Source organism: Clupea harengus, chromosome 6 (genome assembly GCF_900700415.2).
Source record: "Clupea harengus chromosome 6, Ch_v2.0.2, whole genome shotgun sequence".
Classification (NCBI taxonomy): Eukaryota; Metazoa; Chordata; class Actinopteri; order Clupeiformes; family Clupeidae; genus Clupea; species Clupea harengus.
Genome location: NC_045157.1, coordinates 10,113,602 through 10,130,286, shown reverse-complemented (window position 1 = coordinate 10,130,286; position 16,685 = coordinate 10,113,602). Strand labels below are relative to the sequence as shown.

The window sequence follows — 16,685 nt, the reverse complement described above, 5'->3', positions numbered from 1 at the left end:
AGCTCTCATCATGGCTGCCATTTCAAATACTTCTGGGTCATTTCACTCAGTTAGGAACCTTCCTACCTTACAAAAAGCCTATTCGACCGCAGACCAGGTCCTCGGACATTCTCTTTTGAGCACCGAGGCAGGAAGTTCCCCCCTCTCTCTGTCTGTCTGACGTGATGTTAATCTTTGGCTATATTTGAGTACTGTGAGTCACAGGCGTAGGGAGGTTTCTGTGGGTGGCGTCTCAAGAGCAAGCAGAAATAAGAGCATGCAACAGACATTTCTGTGCTGCTGGCTAAAATACCCAGCAGCCAATCAGAACCATTTAAAAGATTAAGACGTGTGAGGGAAGGTGAGAGGGGGAAAAGTTGACTGCAGTCAACTGCTGATGAAGGCGTCACAGAGGGCTAACTCAGAAGAGTAAGTGACCTTTCTGCTGTGGACTCCTCCAGGTGAGCCCTGTAACATTAGCTACAGCGTTGGCTAACTCTCATGAGGAGCCCTGCTGCCTGACCTGACCTGTCCCTGCAGACCCCACAGTGAGTTCCTGGAAACCCGGCAGAATTCACCTCAGACACTTAGCCCTCTCCTCTCCTGACAGGAACCGACACCGGGCTGATCTGAGACGGACCCAGGCTGCAGGGCTGTCACTGCACAGGTCTCATGACAGCCGGCTATGCCCCGATAGAGATAAGAGAACAGATAAGCCGGTATGGGTTAATGTGATTATGTTTATCCCCAAAAATGATTTGCACACTAAAGCACTGGCCTAGTTTCCTTTCTATTTTTCTCTCTTTTCTTCCAACAAGCTACACCCAACAGCAGCTGCACCTCGCTCATGCCAGGCTGTGGTCTGGTCTGATCTGATCCAGAACAGGGCCGGAACAGGGCCGGAACAGGCTGCTCTCTGATGTTTGACTCAGGGCGGGGAGCTTCCCAGAGGTCTGGCTCCCCCTGCGTGAACAAAGCGGCTCTTGTCCTCCGTTTCAAACAGCGGCCGTTGCTACATAGCGGACTGTCCCAAAGCCTCGTCTGGGTGACTGGGTGGCTCTCGGCTCGATTGAAGTTAATCGATTTAGCGCAACCGCCTGCGGCGCTGCCCTGTTAGCACTAGCCCTCGCACAGACCAGGCAGGACGCTAATCCAGCCAGCGCACATATGGTGCCCCAAATGTTCCCCTGGTCTGCTTGCTCTGTTGGATGAGACAGGAACAAGACAATCGGGCAAATCTGTGTGTGTGAGTGTGTGTGTGTAATCAGAGGATGACACATTCAGCGTTTCTCAGTGGATATCTTCTCTACACATCTGTTACAGTCATCAGATAAGAGATGCATCTCTTCCCCCCCGACAGAATAACGTAATGCGCCCCCACCCCACCCATGTCAGTGTGAGTGGGTGGGTGGGTGGGCACTATCCCCCAACTCCAAGCCCCAGAGGGCAGAAACTGGTGGTGGACTCGGACGTCCTGCCGGTGTGAACACTCTGTGCATATCTGGTCTCTCACGTCCCCTCTTGCCGCCCGCCTGGGTCGGGCTGGTTTGGGTTTAGCTTGGCTGCTCGCCCCGGCACACCAGCGCCGTATCCCAACCGAGGCGGAGCAGCGAGGGGGCCGAGTCTGTCTTTCTCAGGGCCTGTATCCTCACAGCTAGTGCCAACAGCAGCCATTCTACAGTCGTTGTCGTACCACCCCCCCCGGCATGTTAGCGCTGCTAAAACAAGACAATTCCTCTGCATTTCTGATGAAAAACAAATTGTTGAAAATGCAACCCACAATATTTTGGCTGGGGAATAATAGGGCCAGCGGTTGAAATGAAATGTACTAGAGCCCAGGATAACCTGGAAGCTGTTGCTGTTGTTTTTGCCACCAAATCGGGCAAAAATAATCTAGATTATAATATAATGTATTATTAACATACCAAGTCTTACATTGGAAATACAACAATACCACTTTTTACAATATAGTATTCCTAACATATTTAATCAATGTTTTCAACAACACATTTGTTATTCATCTATAACATATTTTAATGTCCCATGGATAAGTTCTTCCCCTCTTAAGTAACAAGGCTTTAAAGCCAAGAAACCGCAGACGGACAGATGATCTGGCCAAACCACGCATCTGGCATATCACGCTTGCCCTGCCTGTGCCGCTTCCGTAACAACGCTACAGCTTAATTAAGTGACAGAAAGCAGGCCCTTTAGAACAGCCAGACAGAAAGAACATCCTGTGCTCCTGTTTAAAATGTGCATGCAATCCTGCTGTGTAGGGTATGCAGCCTGCACTCCTGTGTGGGGGTATGCTGATAGCACACAGGCCAGACGCATCAGGAGGCTGGGAAATCAACACCAAAATTCACACACACGAAACTGGACAACCAACTGTGGTACCAGAGAATGTGACGCTTGCCTCTTTCTTTATACATGGGCTTTTATAACCCTTTATAACTCTTAAGTGTCTGTGAGCAGTTTACCTCTGCTCTGGAATGCATGATATCTGACACTGCATTTTCAATAGCAAATGACTGTAGACAAACACGAAGGAAATTACCACACTTAATCTAAGCATTTGGCAAAATTGATATATCAAAACCACTTAAGGATACAGTGCATCTACAATCACACACTATCAGTTGTTTCAAGTTCAAAAGCATACTGTGTATAGATGTATTTATTTGATTGTCAGTAAAAACAAACTGTTTCATGCCCACATAGCATGAATCTGTATCCTGTGTTTACAAAACAACTAACTAGTCGTTCCCCTGCGGCCAGATATGTGTGCATGGCTCCGCGATTCTGGGTTAAGTACACTAGCAACATCCATTACTGATGAGCGGTCCGGATTCCCTGCTGAGCAAGCTTATACTGTGTCCCACTTTTAAGGCTGTACATTTTATTACACAGCTGTACATTTGACAAAGTGTGCCACTGGCAGCAGTTAATCAGCCATGGGTGTCTCTCTGAAGAGAAACAACTTTACACAGCAGCTGCTGCAAGAGAAGTATAGATCTCTATTTCCTGTAGCAAGACTCAAGCGTATTTGTGCAGTCGACCTGTGACACCAATGAGCTGGTTTGTTAGGCGTGATGAATAGGACAGCTGCTTGGGATGACAAAAAAACGGTTTTCCCCAAGTATTGCGTCCTGTACAGCACTAAGAGAAGTTACCCTCGTACAGAACTGCTGCAAGGCTTGGGTGTATAAACCAAGAGCACTTCAATGGACGTGAGGTAGTTTCGATCTCACGAGACCGAGAACATTCTACGGCAGTCCATCCACTCAGGCATCAGCCTCGCGCAGTTCAAATCTATGGGCGGAGACGAAATAATTCGCTAAATGTCAATATGCTCTTTATCCCGCTTTAAAAAAAAATAAACAGCAGGTCATTTCTACGACAACTGATGCGTTGTATCAACATAAATCACTCCGACGTATCTTTACAGAGAATACATTAGTGGAGAATATCACTCATCTCTGTAACGATGGGTAACGTTAATGTTGACCAGCCACTCCTACTTCATGAATACTCACTAAGCACGAATTTTATAACACCAGTTGGGATTTATAGAAATCATAGGACAATTCAATTACACTTTCCGTTTGAAATCCAAGTAAACAAACCAAGAAAATTAGAATGAAGGTCTGAAAAGACTGACATCCTAAGTTTGCTTCCTTAACATTGGTTTCATCATAACCTCAATGGTCATTTACGTTAACGTTAGCTGGCTCATTATATGCTAACATCAGAACTGATGAGCTGTGCTTATCGATAACTGTCGATAGCTAACGTTAGAACCATTGATAACATGAATAGAGCGCATCTTCCGCCATCCATATTTGAAGAGCAGACTGTTTACAGTTTCCCGTGATAATGAAACGAATCTAGACAGCTAGGGTTGTAACAAAATCGAAAATGCACATTAGCAAGCTGGCTACGACAGTGTCATATCCGTACTGCCACTACATTCCGATTGTAGCTGGCAAGAGATAGTTCACCAGTTTCCTGAGGCTAGTGATGGTGGCTTATGCTAGCAATCAAGATGGCAATTACAGTGTAAGTTATCGTTAATACGCTAGCTAGGACTAGCTGCTGCTAGGCGAGCGCCATAAACATTCAGGTGAGGTTTCCTACTACCGTGTGGAGATAAACATGTATCAATGTTACATTCAGATTTTAGTTAACCTTAATACCACTGCCAAAAACAGGTCAAAACTTGCAAGCGCATCAAGCTATGCTAGCGTTCACGTTAGCTAGCTGCAAAGCTATGGAGGCTGTGCAAAACTAGCCAGCTAACGTTAACAGTCGAGCATCAGGCTAATCAAATAAGCCAGACAGGCAGTGCACCTACCAGGTCAAAGCCAACAGGAATCCGAAGCAAGAAACTAGTAGAGTAATTTTCCTTGTTTATGTCGTGCTGGACGAAGAGTTTTAGAGCAAATTATTAGAAATAGCTGGAGAATTCGGAAAACATATCATCTTGCTTGTATCAACTGGTTCCCTGTTTGTTCAGATTAAGAGACCGTTTGCGAGCTCATCGCAAGAACGTATCACACCCACAATGAAAAAGAGCTGCCAAATTCTGTCCCCGCCTCTCTCCCAGAAACTGTATGTCAGATGGACGGAGAGCGAGTGGCTTGTAACCAATAGCTCGAAAGCAAACAGATACTACATTAGACTGCCCCCTACTGATTTGAGAACAGTATTTTCTACTGTAGAAAGAATGAAAGATTATGCACAGATTAATATTCCATTGTATTTATTGTTCTGCAGAGAAACACAAGTAGTTTTCATAATGCAGTTAGGCTTTCTGCTGTCTACATTTTGACGGTAGCAGCTGATGAAACACAAGGCAGCTGTTTATGCCGTTTACATGCACACATACCGCCATCTATCGATTACAATTATTTCCTTTATTCAAGGATACTGTAAGCATGCATTAGACAACACGTTAAAGCCATGAAGGTTTTTTTTTCCGTGTTTAAAACTGAAATATATTGATGACTATAATAATGACATTATGAAATCACTGTAGATGTATGAAGAACTGAAAAAGAATAGGCTGCAGCATGCTTGATTTAGGCAACAGGCCAAGTCCGATGGTAATGGAAAAGGAGGAATGGATAACCCTAAAGTGTAAATTCACCCCCAGCACTCCACCCACTGCATAATAATAATAACAACAATAATAATTAAAACATTTAAATAATAATAACAATAATAATAATAATAAAAATTAGACTGGTGCTGATATTTTACTAGACTGAGAGTCTATGAATATCAGTAGAGGTCTACCAAATGTCATCAGCATCGGCCTTGCAAAGTTCAGGATTATTTTAAACTGTAGATGGCATGTGGCATGGCAAGATGTTTATTAAAAAAATGCACATTTTGTCAGAATTAAAGGGAAACTTTAGGGATTTCAACCTGGGCCTTATTTTTTAGATCTTTTTTGGTCCAAACCTTTACTAAGGACAATTACGGATTTTGAGTTAGAACACTAAAATGGGCAGCAGCAAAATGGATAGGATATGGAGCACGTCAGTACCCCATTATTGTCGCCACTGTCAGGCTCATAAATGTTATTATAATGGTCAGACAACATGGAAAGGATTCCTACAGAGATACCCCTCCATCTGTATATCTCATTAACCGTAAAGAAACTGTTTGAACAGTCAGTATTTTAGTTTTCTCTTCTTCCATTCTCCGACGTAGCACCCCATTCAGACCCTTATAATCACATTTATGAGCCATTATCAGTGACGAAAACAAGCAGTTTTCTAACAAACTATGACCGATTATGATCATTAATTGTCGTTAGTAAAATTGGACCCAAAAAGATCTAAAAACAGGGCCCAGGTTGAAAAATCCCAAAGTTTTCCTCCAACACCAGCATTAATGTGTTTCATCACAGTTCCGTCCTATGATTTAGTTTGCTGCTCAAAAAAAAAAAATCTTACACTTTAAGCTTCCAGAACCATCTTGACACAAAGTGCAAAGGAATTATGTTTAGTGTGGGAGTTTTTCACCTTGAATAATAACAGCCTATTCATTTCAGAAAATGTGCTGTGATCTACAACAATACACTACCGACCTAAGGAATTTGCACGTGGAGTAGGTCTATTCAATATGACTTAGTCTTGTATGCACTGAACGCCATTTTATATAATAGCACACTGCTTTCAGAAATGTGTTGACCTTGCACAGAGGCCCTGAAACTGTTCCACATATTTGTAAGTGGCAAAGAATAGTAGACGGATTGAGATGTGGTGTAGCAGCAAGGTTGTTATGTAAAGAAAAGATAGAAAAAGACCTTCTAGTGGTTGAGTTTCAAATGCAAAACAACACATACACCCACACACACACACACACACACACAGAGAGAGACTCCACTGTGTTGTTTCAAATCATTTTATTGCTGTGCTTGTTTGTTGATTACACTCCTTGGAATGCAACTGAAAGCTGTGTTTGGTGGGTCAGTCCGAACACAGAACCTCATACATTTCTGTTATTGAACATTTAAATAGTAAAAACAACAGTAACTCAAAAAAAGAACTGATACATTACACTAAGAGGTCTTATAAGAGTTGTGTCACAGACTAGGCGGTCTATACAAGTTTTATATTCCTTTACACATACATAAGATATACAAGAAGAAATGACAGAGGTGTACACATTCCATTAAGTGGAACATATAACTGCCAGTATACCAAATGTCTTAAAAGCAAACAGCTTAAAAACAGGAGCCCCTCACAGAGGAGGCCCAGCCTGGTGCTGTGCCATGTTGTGGACACCAGGTGGTTGTTACGGAAGAGAATGCTCACTGGCCAATTGTAAACGCATTTTCAGAAGTGAAGGCCTCGGAAGGAGTTTGTGCTGACATTGGAGATTTTCTGGACTCCCCATGGAATGATGTTTTTTGTTTCGCGAGAAGTTTACCCCTCCATTTTCCCCTATTATATATTAAAATACATTGTTCTGTTTGTGCCGTAGAACGCTATCACACTTTGCCTTTTTCTAACATTAAGCCAGAGATGCAAGAGAACATACTGTATGTAGGGCTACAACAGTTACTAAGATCCATGCTGATTAGAAATCTAAAAGTTCCCTTTATACTGCTGATGAGGCCATGTAATCAGCTATGTAGAACTCATGAGGATGAACACATCACAAAATAGCAAAACACTTTTACAACTGTTTTTTTCTTTGCATGGCAATAAAAGTCTATTTACACAAAAGAAGAACAGTTTGTATCGATAGCTGTTTCTTAATTATATAGCCCTCTACTGATTATAAATGTACCCATCTGTCAACATTATTAAGGATATGTATCTGTTGGCCTGGCCATTAAGTGAAATCAGAAAATGAAGCTGAATAGTTTAATAATGATTTCTAATCCAATTTCAACATATCTTTTTGATACTTCAGGCAAGTACCCTAGTACACAGTACCCCCCCCCCCCCCCCCCCACCCCTCCCCCGAATGGTTATATGAATCACGGGACCCTTTACATGCTAAGAGACAAACTGTTACGGTCCAAGAATAGAGATGCAGTCCAAAGGGGCTAACCATCTCCTACACCAAACACACACTACGGAGCAGACTTACCAGGGTCTTCCCGTGTTTAGCTTGACAAAGCAGCAACGCACACACCACCCTCATACACACTTACACACAGGAAATAGGTGGCTGTAGCCTTGAGCCCGAGGAAGGAGGTGAACGTGGAGATATTCAGCTGAATTTACACTGGATGAAAGTCACCCTGCCGTGGTGGTCGCCAAAGGAAGGAAAATGAATGGATTGGTAACTCTTGCCCATGCCCTGGGACCGCAGCGGCCGCTCGGAGATGTGGTTTGTGTGTGTCACCGGGAACAAACTAGGACACCGCTAGTCCCCAATCCCTCTGCCACTGCTCAACAGGTCACCAAAGATCTCAGGACTCATACACCCTGAAGAGCACATGGGTACAGCACACACAAAGGCAAATTAATGAATTATCACAAACATAGATGCAATGAGTTGCCTATCACACAAAGCCAAATGAATCAATTATTAAATACACAATAAATTGACTAGTACAACCAAAGGCAAATTACTTAATTATCACAGACACAGAATAAGTGAATGGACAAGAATAAACAAAGACAACAAACTATCACAAACACAAAAAATAAATGTAGTAGAGGAAAACACAACTGAATGACTTATCACAAACACAAATGCAATGACGGGACCAGCACACACAACATTTGCATTTCACAGTGAGATATTCAATTGAACAATAGATGTTATAATATTGAAATTCAACTCAAACTGGTCATTTCTAAACAATTTCACGTTTCACTGCCAAACACAGCTTGCAGTAGTGGTTCGTTGGCAGTAGGTGGCACTGTTATCCATCTGGACATCCCTGCCCTTGTTTGGGGGGGGGGGGGGGGGGTGAATTGAGAAAGCGCCAGAATTTTCCACAGGCAATATGTTAGTTGGCTGTGCTCTACCTGTGCTTGTCCTTCCAGATCCTGAACCACTTGACCAGGTTTTTGGTGCTCTGGAGCCTGGGGTGCAGGCAGTATTCCTGGCCTTTGAAGCGGGCCACATTCTCCATGGTCACACTGGGGAACAGACAGAAGCAGAAAGCATTAGGGGCAATTATATAACCATGTTTGCCATGAGGGAGAATACATTCCCAACAACTGAGATAGTATTTCTGTAATATTCCTTAGAATTGATACGGCAAACAATTCATTGGCACATTTGATGGGAAACGGTGAAAAATAAGACTAGATTGTTTAGGGCAAATCAATGCATATTAACATTTCATTTAAGTTGCTAATTTGTATTGTAAAATACAACTGCAGTGGCATTTGTAATACCTAACCAAAAAGCTGATTTTTAAAAACCCATCATTCTGATAAGATACCTGAACAAGATACTGGTAAACTGTTTTGTTTGTTTAAACAGTAGACATACTAACAGATACATAAGTATAATGCTGCTGCATAGAATAGACTAGAATAGACACTGCTGCATAGAATAGACTTTGACTTGAAAGGGCCCATTCTCATTAAGCAGCCAGTGCTTTTTGTGCTTCACTGAGGAGAGTCTGTGACACCACTCTGGCAGCAGCAGTGGGGCCGTCTGGACTGTGGGTGCCAGGGGGCAACCAGAGCCCCCAGTGATGCCCCACAGCATACATAACAGCAGAGCTAAAGCGATCTAGGTCATTAACATCACCATCACCATCATCCTCATCATCCTCATCATCATCAACAACAACAACATCACCATCATCCTTTTCATCCTCATCAACAACAACAACAACATCACCATCATCCTTTTCATTATCATCATCATCATCATCATCCTCATCATCAACAGCAACAACATCACCATCCCCATCACCATCATCCTCATCAACAACAACTACATCATCATCGTCGTCATCATCAACAACAACATCATCATCTTCATCTTCATCATTATCATTATCATTCCCACCATCCCCCACTGTATTTTGCTTAGGTCCACAGAGATGTTTTGCCCTTTTACATATCCATTCACTGAGCATGCCCTATCCAAAGTGTCCTGCAGCACAGTGCAGATATACTCAGACACATCTCATCAGTATGCGTGCACCAGGGGCATCAAACCCATGGCCTTGGGCCTGCTAGCATCTGAACAGAGAGTTAAAGTGTTTGTTTTAAATGTTTTAAGCGTTTTCAGTTCAGTTGTCTGAGTTTCTCCCCCCCTTTCCCCCACAGCCCCCCCCCCCCTGCCCCCCCACCCCGGCTCTGGGGCTCTTGGGCATTCACCTGAGGGCCTCCCCAGAGACAGAGGCCTTTTTGTTGACTTTGAGCTTGGGGTTTGGAAGGAGCAGCTCTCTCTCCCTGCATGCTAAACTGCTCGGGCCGCGGGCGCTGCCAACTTCAGTGGGCACTGGGGCCGCAGGGCTTTCCGGCGCATGCTGAGTCATATTTTTCACGGAGGGACGCAGAGCTGGTGAAACAGTACAGCCTGTTGCTGGCTTGGTGTTTAAATTAATCCCAGCATCAGGAGGGACATGTCTTCAGCTAACCCAGTGCGGGGCTTTTCTTGGGACTGGCAAGTGAGTGGTTGTAGGTCAGACCCTGACAGATGACTCTCATAAGAAACATGACTTTCACCAAAATGTCATTATGAGCCCTATTTACAGCTGTCTCTCGCAGAACAATATAAGTGAAATATGGACAAGAAGTGATAAAAACATCTGTGATGTTTGAAGAGAATCAGAGAACGTGTTTGTTTGAAAACGTATTAAACAATTTCATACAAAAAAAACTCATGGTTAAAATATCGCCTGTTCTGCCTTCTGCTTTGTACTACTGCCTACTCCAAGCGTTTTTTTGTTTTGTTTCACCTCCATTCTTTAAACATGTCTATGCCATACCGCTAATGGGCCACTAGATGGCGACAGTGTACGGCATGTGGGAGTGGACCCGAGAGGAATAGCCCTGTTAATAAATTACACAATACAGAGGCACGGTGAAGAGGTCAGCGCAGTTGATAAACGTGTTAGTTCCTCCAAAGGAATTCACCAGCTTCAGTGCCATGTTTGGTCATTAAACATGGCAAGGAAGGGCAGAGGTGATCTTGCCCTCTGTGCCAGGTCTTTAAAGTTTTTACGGATGTAAACACTTCAGCAGAGCGTCTCTGGCACTTTAGAATGGCACCCTGTAATGGAGGGGTTTGGCAGATGAACCATCAGCCAGATGTTTCAATATCTAATGACGGATGCACCCAATAACCTCCTCACGAGCGGCACACAAGCCTCTGATTAATCATCAGCTCCATTTCTCTCCGACTGAAAGCCTTGTCAGCCACATTCACTGGCTTCCTAGAGGATAATTGCCACAACCAGCCACAGATCGCTAGGGGAAAAGAAAAGAAAAACAAAAGGGGACAAGCTGACAAATTAACTGCTGGATGTGATGAGATGAGAACTCACAATATCATCTTCTCCTGGCAGAAGGGGTGTTTTGGTTTGATCTCCAGCTTCTGCACGTCCTTGTAGCGGATCTTGGGGCCTTTTCTTGTGCACCTGCATTTGTATGCTGTGAAATCGAGAGAACTTGTCAGCACATTTCTATGAAAAAGGAATGCCACCGGCTGATAACAGGGCTCGGCATTAAGTACACTCTTGACAAAGTGAATGAGTTCCGTTCGCTACAGTACTCTACTCTACTTCTATAAAATGTCTGCCTTGTTTTTTTTTTTACCCATTTTCAGCCTTATCTGCTGAGTTCATATTGGAATCTGCAGCTGTGATGACACTATCATTATTTATTGTTGTGTGTATTTCTGTTTTTTCTTTCTTTCTTATTCTTCTTATGAATAATAATCTGCTGCTCAGAACAACTGACAAACATCTAACAATAAACTATTGCCCCAACACTCGGGCTTTGGCACAATAGGACTTTGGGCAGCTGGTTCATGAGAGTGTGCGCAGTATTGCATTTGGATGGAGCTGCTTGCAGGTGGGCATCTGTTGCCATTGCCTCATCGGAAGGGGAGCTTGACCTACATCCAGAACCTCATCAGTCTTCCCTAAAGCCCTGTGCGCATCACCTCGCACACGTGCACACAAACACCAAAATAACGAAGAGAAAAGAAGAGAAGAGAAGCGAAAAGAAGAGAAGAGAAGAGAAGAGAAGAGGAAAACATGTCTGTGTTCAGCTCTATGGAAAATAAAAGCACTGAGCGATTTCCTCACTGGACCGATGGACGTACTTGGACTTATCTAATGTACAGAGAAGGCTGTATGTTAAATACTCGAATTTTGGCAAACGGAAAAGGTTTTTTCCTCATTTTTAAACACAACAGAATTAACAATAAAAGCCCTTCCTTTTGCCATTACGTGACAAATTGTACAATTAAATCTCAAACGAACGCGTATTTCAGCAGCCGTAATTGCTTTCATGCAACCCACTTTGTACACCAGATAAACAACTTCGGCATTCTTTTGAGTTCTTTGCTTAGTTTTGCAATTAAATACGTTAACAAAACTGTAATTACTATTGACAGGATGAGACGTAGTTCATCATATTCAAACCATGGCTTGTTTTTACCTTCTGTGTTGAGGGAGTAGATTGCGATGACCAACAGAAGTAGCGCGGCTGTGCAGCGACTCATCCTAATGCTCCTTTTGAAGTGTTGTCTTCTGATTTCTGTGGGCTCCTTTTCTCCTCTGGACCGGAGTGAAGTGGCTATATCCTCATATAAAACTGGTCTCTGGCGACGCCTCTCTCTCTCTCTCTCTCTCTCTTCTCACTCGCTCTCAGCTGAAGGCTTTGTGCAGTGAAGTGCGCTCGGTGAGAACTGCGGGTTTCGTGTGCCGTTTGCAATCTGATGAGTTCGTAGGCAGCGGCTTTTAAAAGGAGTCGTCTCATTACTATGCACGACGACTGCAGCAAGTCCACACTCCACCGGCAGGAGAGGGTGGACAAGAGAAGCGTGCATTCGACACACAGAAATGACTCGAAGGAAAACAGCTCGTACATGGCTATGTTGAGATAAGACGTGTTTAATGTAACCTACTTGGTGTCGCTTTTTTGGGCTTCGTGAAATGATTCAAGCTTTTTGAGCGAGGATTGCCATAACACGAAGTTGCAAGTGGAAAGGACGAAATGCATACATAATTCAGGGGGACTTTTCAAAGTTAATGAAGATAAAAAAAAAAAAAGAACAGTTTATAGGTCGACTTCCAAAGCCTCAAGTGTTCAGGTTTATGGATCAGATTATTCCCCATTCGATTGTGTTCAACTAAAAACAAACATGCCCACTCATCCTTCATCATGTAAGAGGTATATCTTAAAGTTACAAAACTCTGTCAACTCTTCAGCATGGATTACCTCACATATGCTCTGATTCACTCACTCACCCTTTTAAAATGGCAAGAAGTTTTCATTGTCCTAATTGTGTTTGACTTAAAGCTCTCTCTCTCTCTCTCTCTCTCTCTCTCTCTCTCTCTTTCTCTCTCTCTCTCGCTCTCTCTCTTTCTTTCTCTCCCTATCTCATTATGGTTTAGTCACTCATCAGGCCCCCGTATCGTGTGTGTCATACCTCTGGCTTGTGTGACTGCAGCCTGTAAGCCTACATCAGTAGAGCTCAGTAGAGACCATTGTGGTTTAATCAGCCAGATCTCCACCCCAATGATTAGTCATCACAGGCTTTTGTCATGTGCAGGGATTCCTGGAATATGGCATGAAGTCATTAAAGTGCCACAGAATGCTTACCTTTCTTCTCTCTCAAGCAGTCACACTGCATGCCTGTCCACAGCTGGACATAGGCTCATTTCAGTCTGTTTTGATCATCCTATGAGCACAAACCTTGGATGAGTTGAATTATGAAAGGCTGCACTACAGATACAGGCATGAGGTGCCAAACACTGTCCTCACCAGGATGAAACTGCAGCTGAAATGATGTTTCCAGAAGGACTTTCTATTAGAAGAACATCCAATGCAGATGTTTGAAGCCTCCCTGTGTTTTTGTTAATATGAAAATTTGACCACAGCAGAATAATGCATCTATTGTCTTTCTATTCCTGTGAGGCCCTCGAGGAGATCCAGTGACACACACACACACACACACACACACACTCACACACACACATTAGCACACACCGACACGCATACAGATGCATACACACATGCACACACACACGCACACACACACATCAGCACACACTTACACACACCAACACACACATGCATTCACACACACACAGATTAGGACCATTCAGTGCCCAACCAGTGAATCATCAGTGTGTGTTCCATCACATCTCCCGGTCTGCATATGCCGCCAGAAGAGCTAATCGCAGCTGCCACCATACATAATGCCATCTATCACACACACACACACCCCTTCCACCATACATAATGCCATCTAATACACACACACACACACACACACCCCTTCCGCAGCCAACGGGCTGGCTCTGTGCCGTCAGGAGGATTCAGACCCCCCCCCCCCCGCCCGCCTCTGCCCGCCACATCAGACAGCCAGGACTCAGCACCGCCCCCGTCAGACAACACCAATCGATCACAGTCGGGCGCAATCAGACGCTCACTCTGATCTCTTGGGTCTCTCATCAGTGAGGTCAGGCTGGTGTGGACTCACAAACCATCCCGTCCCCCGACTGGAGAAGCCTCTGAGGCCCACCCCCCTCCCCGACCCCTGGCTCTCAGGAGGCTGCCCGCAGTCCAAGAGGCTTACGTGCAGACAGGGCAGAGGGAGCTAGATGCAGTGGACTGTTTAATCACTAAAGAGCTTTTTATCAATACAAATACATCACTGAGAACAGCACAGTGTACCAGTGGACACTCTCTCACCAAACAACCCAGATTTTTCACCAGTGACAAATGAACTAAAAGTGGTTCATGTAAACTGTTCCACCAGACCACCATCACAGACGTTTCCCTTCCCTGTCACCATCAGCTGATAAGTGTTCCTCACGTCCGTGGGCCCTGCAGGCACTAGAAGTATGTGGCGTCCCATCCAAACAGTCCCGTTTAAGAAACTGTCTCTGATAGCAGTGCACTCGTCTAAACATGGAGAAGATCCCATACATGGGATTCTTTCGACCTGCATAAACATTCCATGTTCCATACAGGACCACAGTGAATCACATTCCAAGTTCTGGACCAACGGGACTACACTTAACATTCTGTGTTCCATTCTGAGTTCCGTAAAGGATTGTTCAAGGGTCCTACAACATATGACTGCGGTTTCCACACATCTTTGTCTGACTTGCCACATGTGCTGAAGTCCGAATGATGATTTAGAGCAGTCATGCTATAGAAGTCCACACTGATTATACTTCAGTTCTGCACTTTGTGTTTAATCTGTCTCACTGAGCTGAGATTGTTCGGTCAAACATAACAGTTGCTATGAGACATGCTCCTTAATAGTAGGTGCTGTAGTCAAGCTATCAGGGCTCATTACAAGGCCAGCCCAGATGTTGATGTTGAAATGGTCCCAGTTCTGATCATCTACGCTGATAGTCAGTAACAGACCCTTAGAATGCAGCACACATGGTAACACTTCAAAACCTTTGTGCATTTTCAATTTCACAATGTTTCTGAGAAAAAGATCAACTGGCCAGGGTCTGATGAGATCTGTCACGGCTGGGGCCAAAGGTGGGACAGTGTTCATCTCATCTCCCGGCTCCTGATTGGCTCAGGGCAGGGAAGCAGTAGATCACACAGGTGACTGAGAGGAGCCCGGGCTCGTGAGTCGCTGTGATAGCCTTGTTTTTCCCTCCAGCGGGGTCATTGCCATGGCGCCCATCACAACGCTGCTGCCTGCTCTACTTGTGGGTAAGATAAGGAGGTACAGTGATGGATGCTGGTGGACACACGTACACACACACACACACAACCCCCCCTCACTCTCTCTCACACACACACACACACATACTGTACATAACCCCCCCCCCACACACACACACACACACACACACACATACTTAACATTAAGTGGGGGGAAAGAACTCCATGACGCAAAGCGTAATGACAGTTTCTTCCGTCTACACGCCAGTTGCCATACGTGTACTTAGGTATGTGTAACATTAGCCCACAAATGGAACATTTGGTTTAGTCCAAAAATAAACCTGTTTACTGTCCAGGCTAGTATTTCTTTCTTTAGTCAAAGATAACGGAGGTTACTTGGTTAAAATGGATTCCATTATTTCTAAGCCCAAATCCCTAGTTTCTAATTCCAGGATAGCTTGCCAGCTTGCTGGTTCTCCACATAACAATGTTATTTAACCATGGAATTTATTGCCACTTGTCACAATGAGAGAATATGTTTATTTTGTTAATTCAGTGTCTGCCTAAACTCACTCACTGTGGTAGAAATGTAGATGGGATAACTGGATCTGCTTAATACGTCTCTTGATAAACAAAAATATACCCTATGGCAAGCTCTGAATGATGACGGAGCCATTCACAAAATATATTTTCAATGTCACTCATAAGTGCAGCGGTGCTTGTAATGGAAAGGACTGGCACGGCTAAAAGCACCAATGGAAAACACTCCTTCTGTGTTCTGAGGTAGACACACAAGGCTCCCACTTGAGGCTTGTGCAGTGTGCAGAGGCACGTCCTTATTTCCTTGACTTGGACAAAAATGCTGAAGATTCACAGCAGTCCATGAAGGTTTTGTTCGCTCTCCTCTCTCTGCCAGTGGCCCTTCCTTATTTCCTTCACTTTCTTCCTTGACAGAAAATGATGAAAATTCACAGCGGAGGTTCCAGGTTGAAAATCATTTAGCACAATATATCAGTTTCTCCCATGTTCCAGGCACAAGCCATCACTAGCCTCCTCAGGGTCTCAGACCTTACATTAAGAGTGTCTCCAGTTTGTCCTCTCCAGCTTGTCCTAACCTGCACACTTACACAGACCCGACTATAATACACACACTTACACAGACCCCATTATAACACATTAACAGTCAGGGCTCCACATTAAAAGCATCCTGACACATGACTTCACGTGACTTGGGAATTGAAGCAGGACAACTGTTCCACATGTCAGGGATGGGTTGTCAGGATCAAACAAGAAACCCCTAGGAAAACAAACCCTTGTCAGTCCAGCGAGAGCCGCAGCCGATGAGTGGGTTACGGAGGTGTGCCGTGTTGAAGCAGGGCTTGGCACATGTGTAATTGC

The 16,685-nt window shown here is 44.2% G+C and overlaps 2 protein-coding genes across 5 annotated transcripts in view; both read right to left on the bottom strand.

Moving 5' to 3' along the window:
- fam13b (family with sequence similarity 13 member B) overlaps nt 1–4,574 on the bottom strand; it is a 51,409-nt gene extending 46,835 nt beyond the window's left edge. For 2 of the 4 annotated variants that reach the window (XM_042708016.1, XM_042708018.1), the window contains exon 1: nt 4,334–4,574. The gene's annotated coding sequence lies outside the window, so the exon portion shown is untranslated. Of the gene's footprint in view, nt 1–66; nt 337–4,333 lie in introns of those variants that run through there. The other 2 variants (XM_012834291.3, XM_042708017.1) reach the window with 2 other exon arrangements.
- A 2,773-nt stretch (nt 4,575–7,347) lies between these two features.
- cxcl14 (chemokine (C-X-C motif) ligand 14) lies at nt 7,348–12,376 on the bottom strand. Its single transcript, XM_012834277.3, has 4 exons — nt 12,087–12,376; nt 10,967–11,072; nt 8,481–8,594; nt 7,348–7,931 (listed from the first exon to the last, which is right to left on the bottom strand). The coding sequence occupies exons 1-4, from the start codon at nt 12,148–12,150 to the stop codon at nt 7,916–7,918; spliced, it is 300 nt and encodes a 99-aa protein (XP_012689731.1). The 5' UTR covers nt 12,151–12,376; the 3' UTR covers nt 7,348–7,915.
- Between the last annotated feature and the right edge of the window lie 4,309 nt (nt 12,377–16,685).

Coding starts and splice junctions, on each gene's coding strand:
- cxcl14 (XM_012834277.3), bottom strand. CDS start 12,150: ATGAGTCGCTGCACAGCCGCGCTACTTCTGTTGGTCATCGCAATCTAC. Junction 11,073..12,086: donor CTACTCCCTCAACACAGAAG/GTAAAAACAAGC, acceptor TCGATTTCACAG/CATACAAATGCAGGTGCACA. Junction 8,595..10,966: donor TGCCAGGAGAAGATGATATT/GTGAGTTCTCAT, acceptor TCTGTTCCCCAG/TGTGACCATGGAGAATGTGG.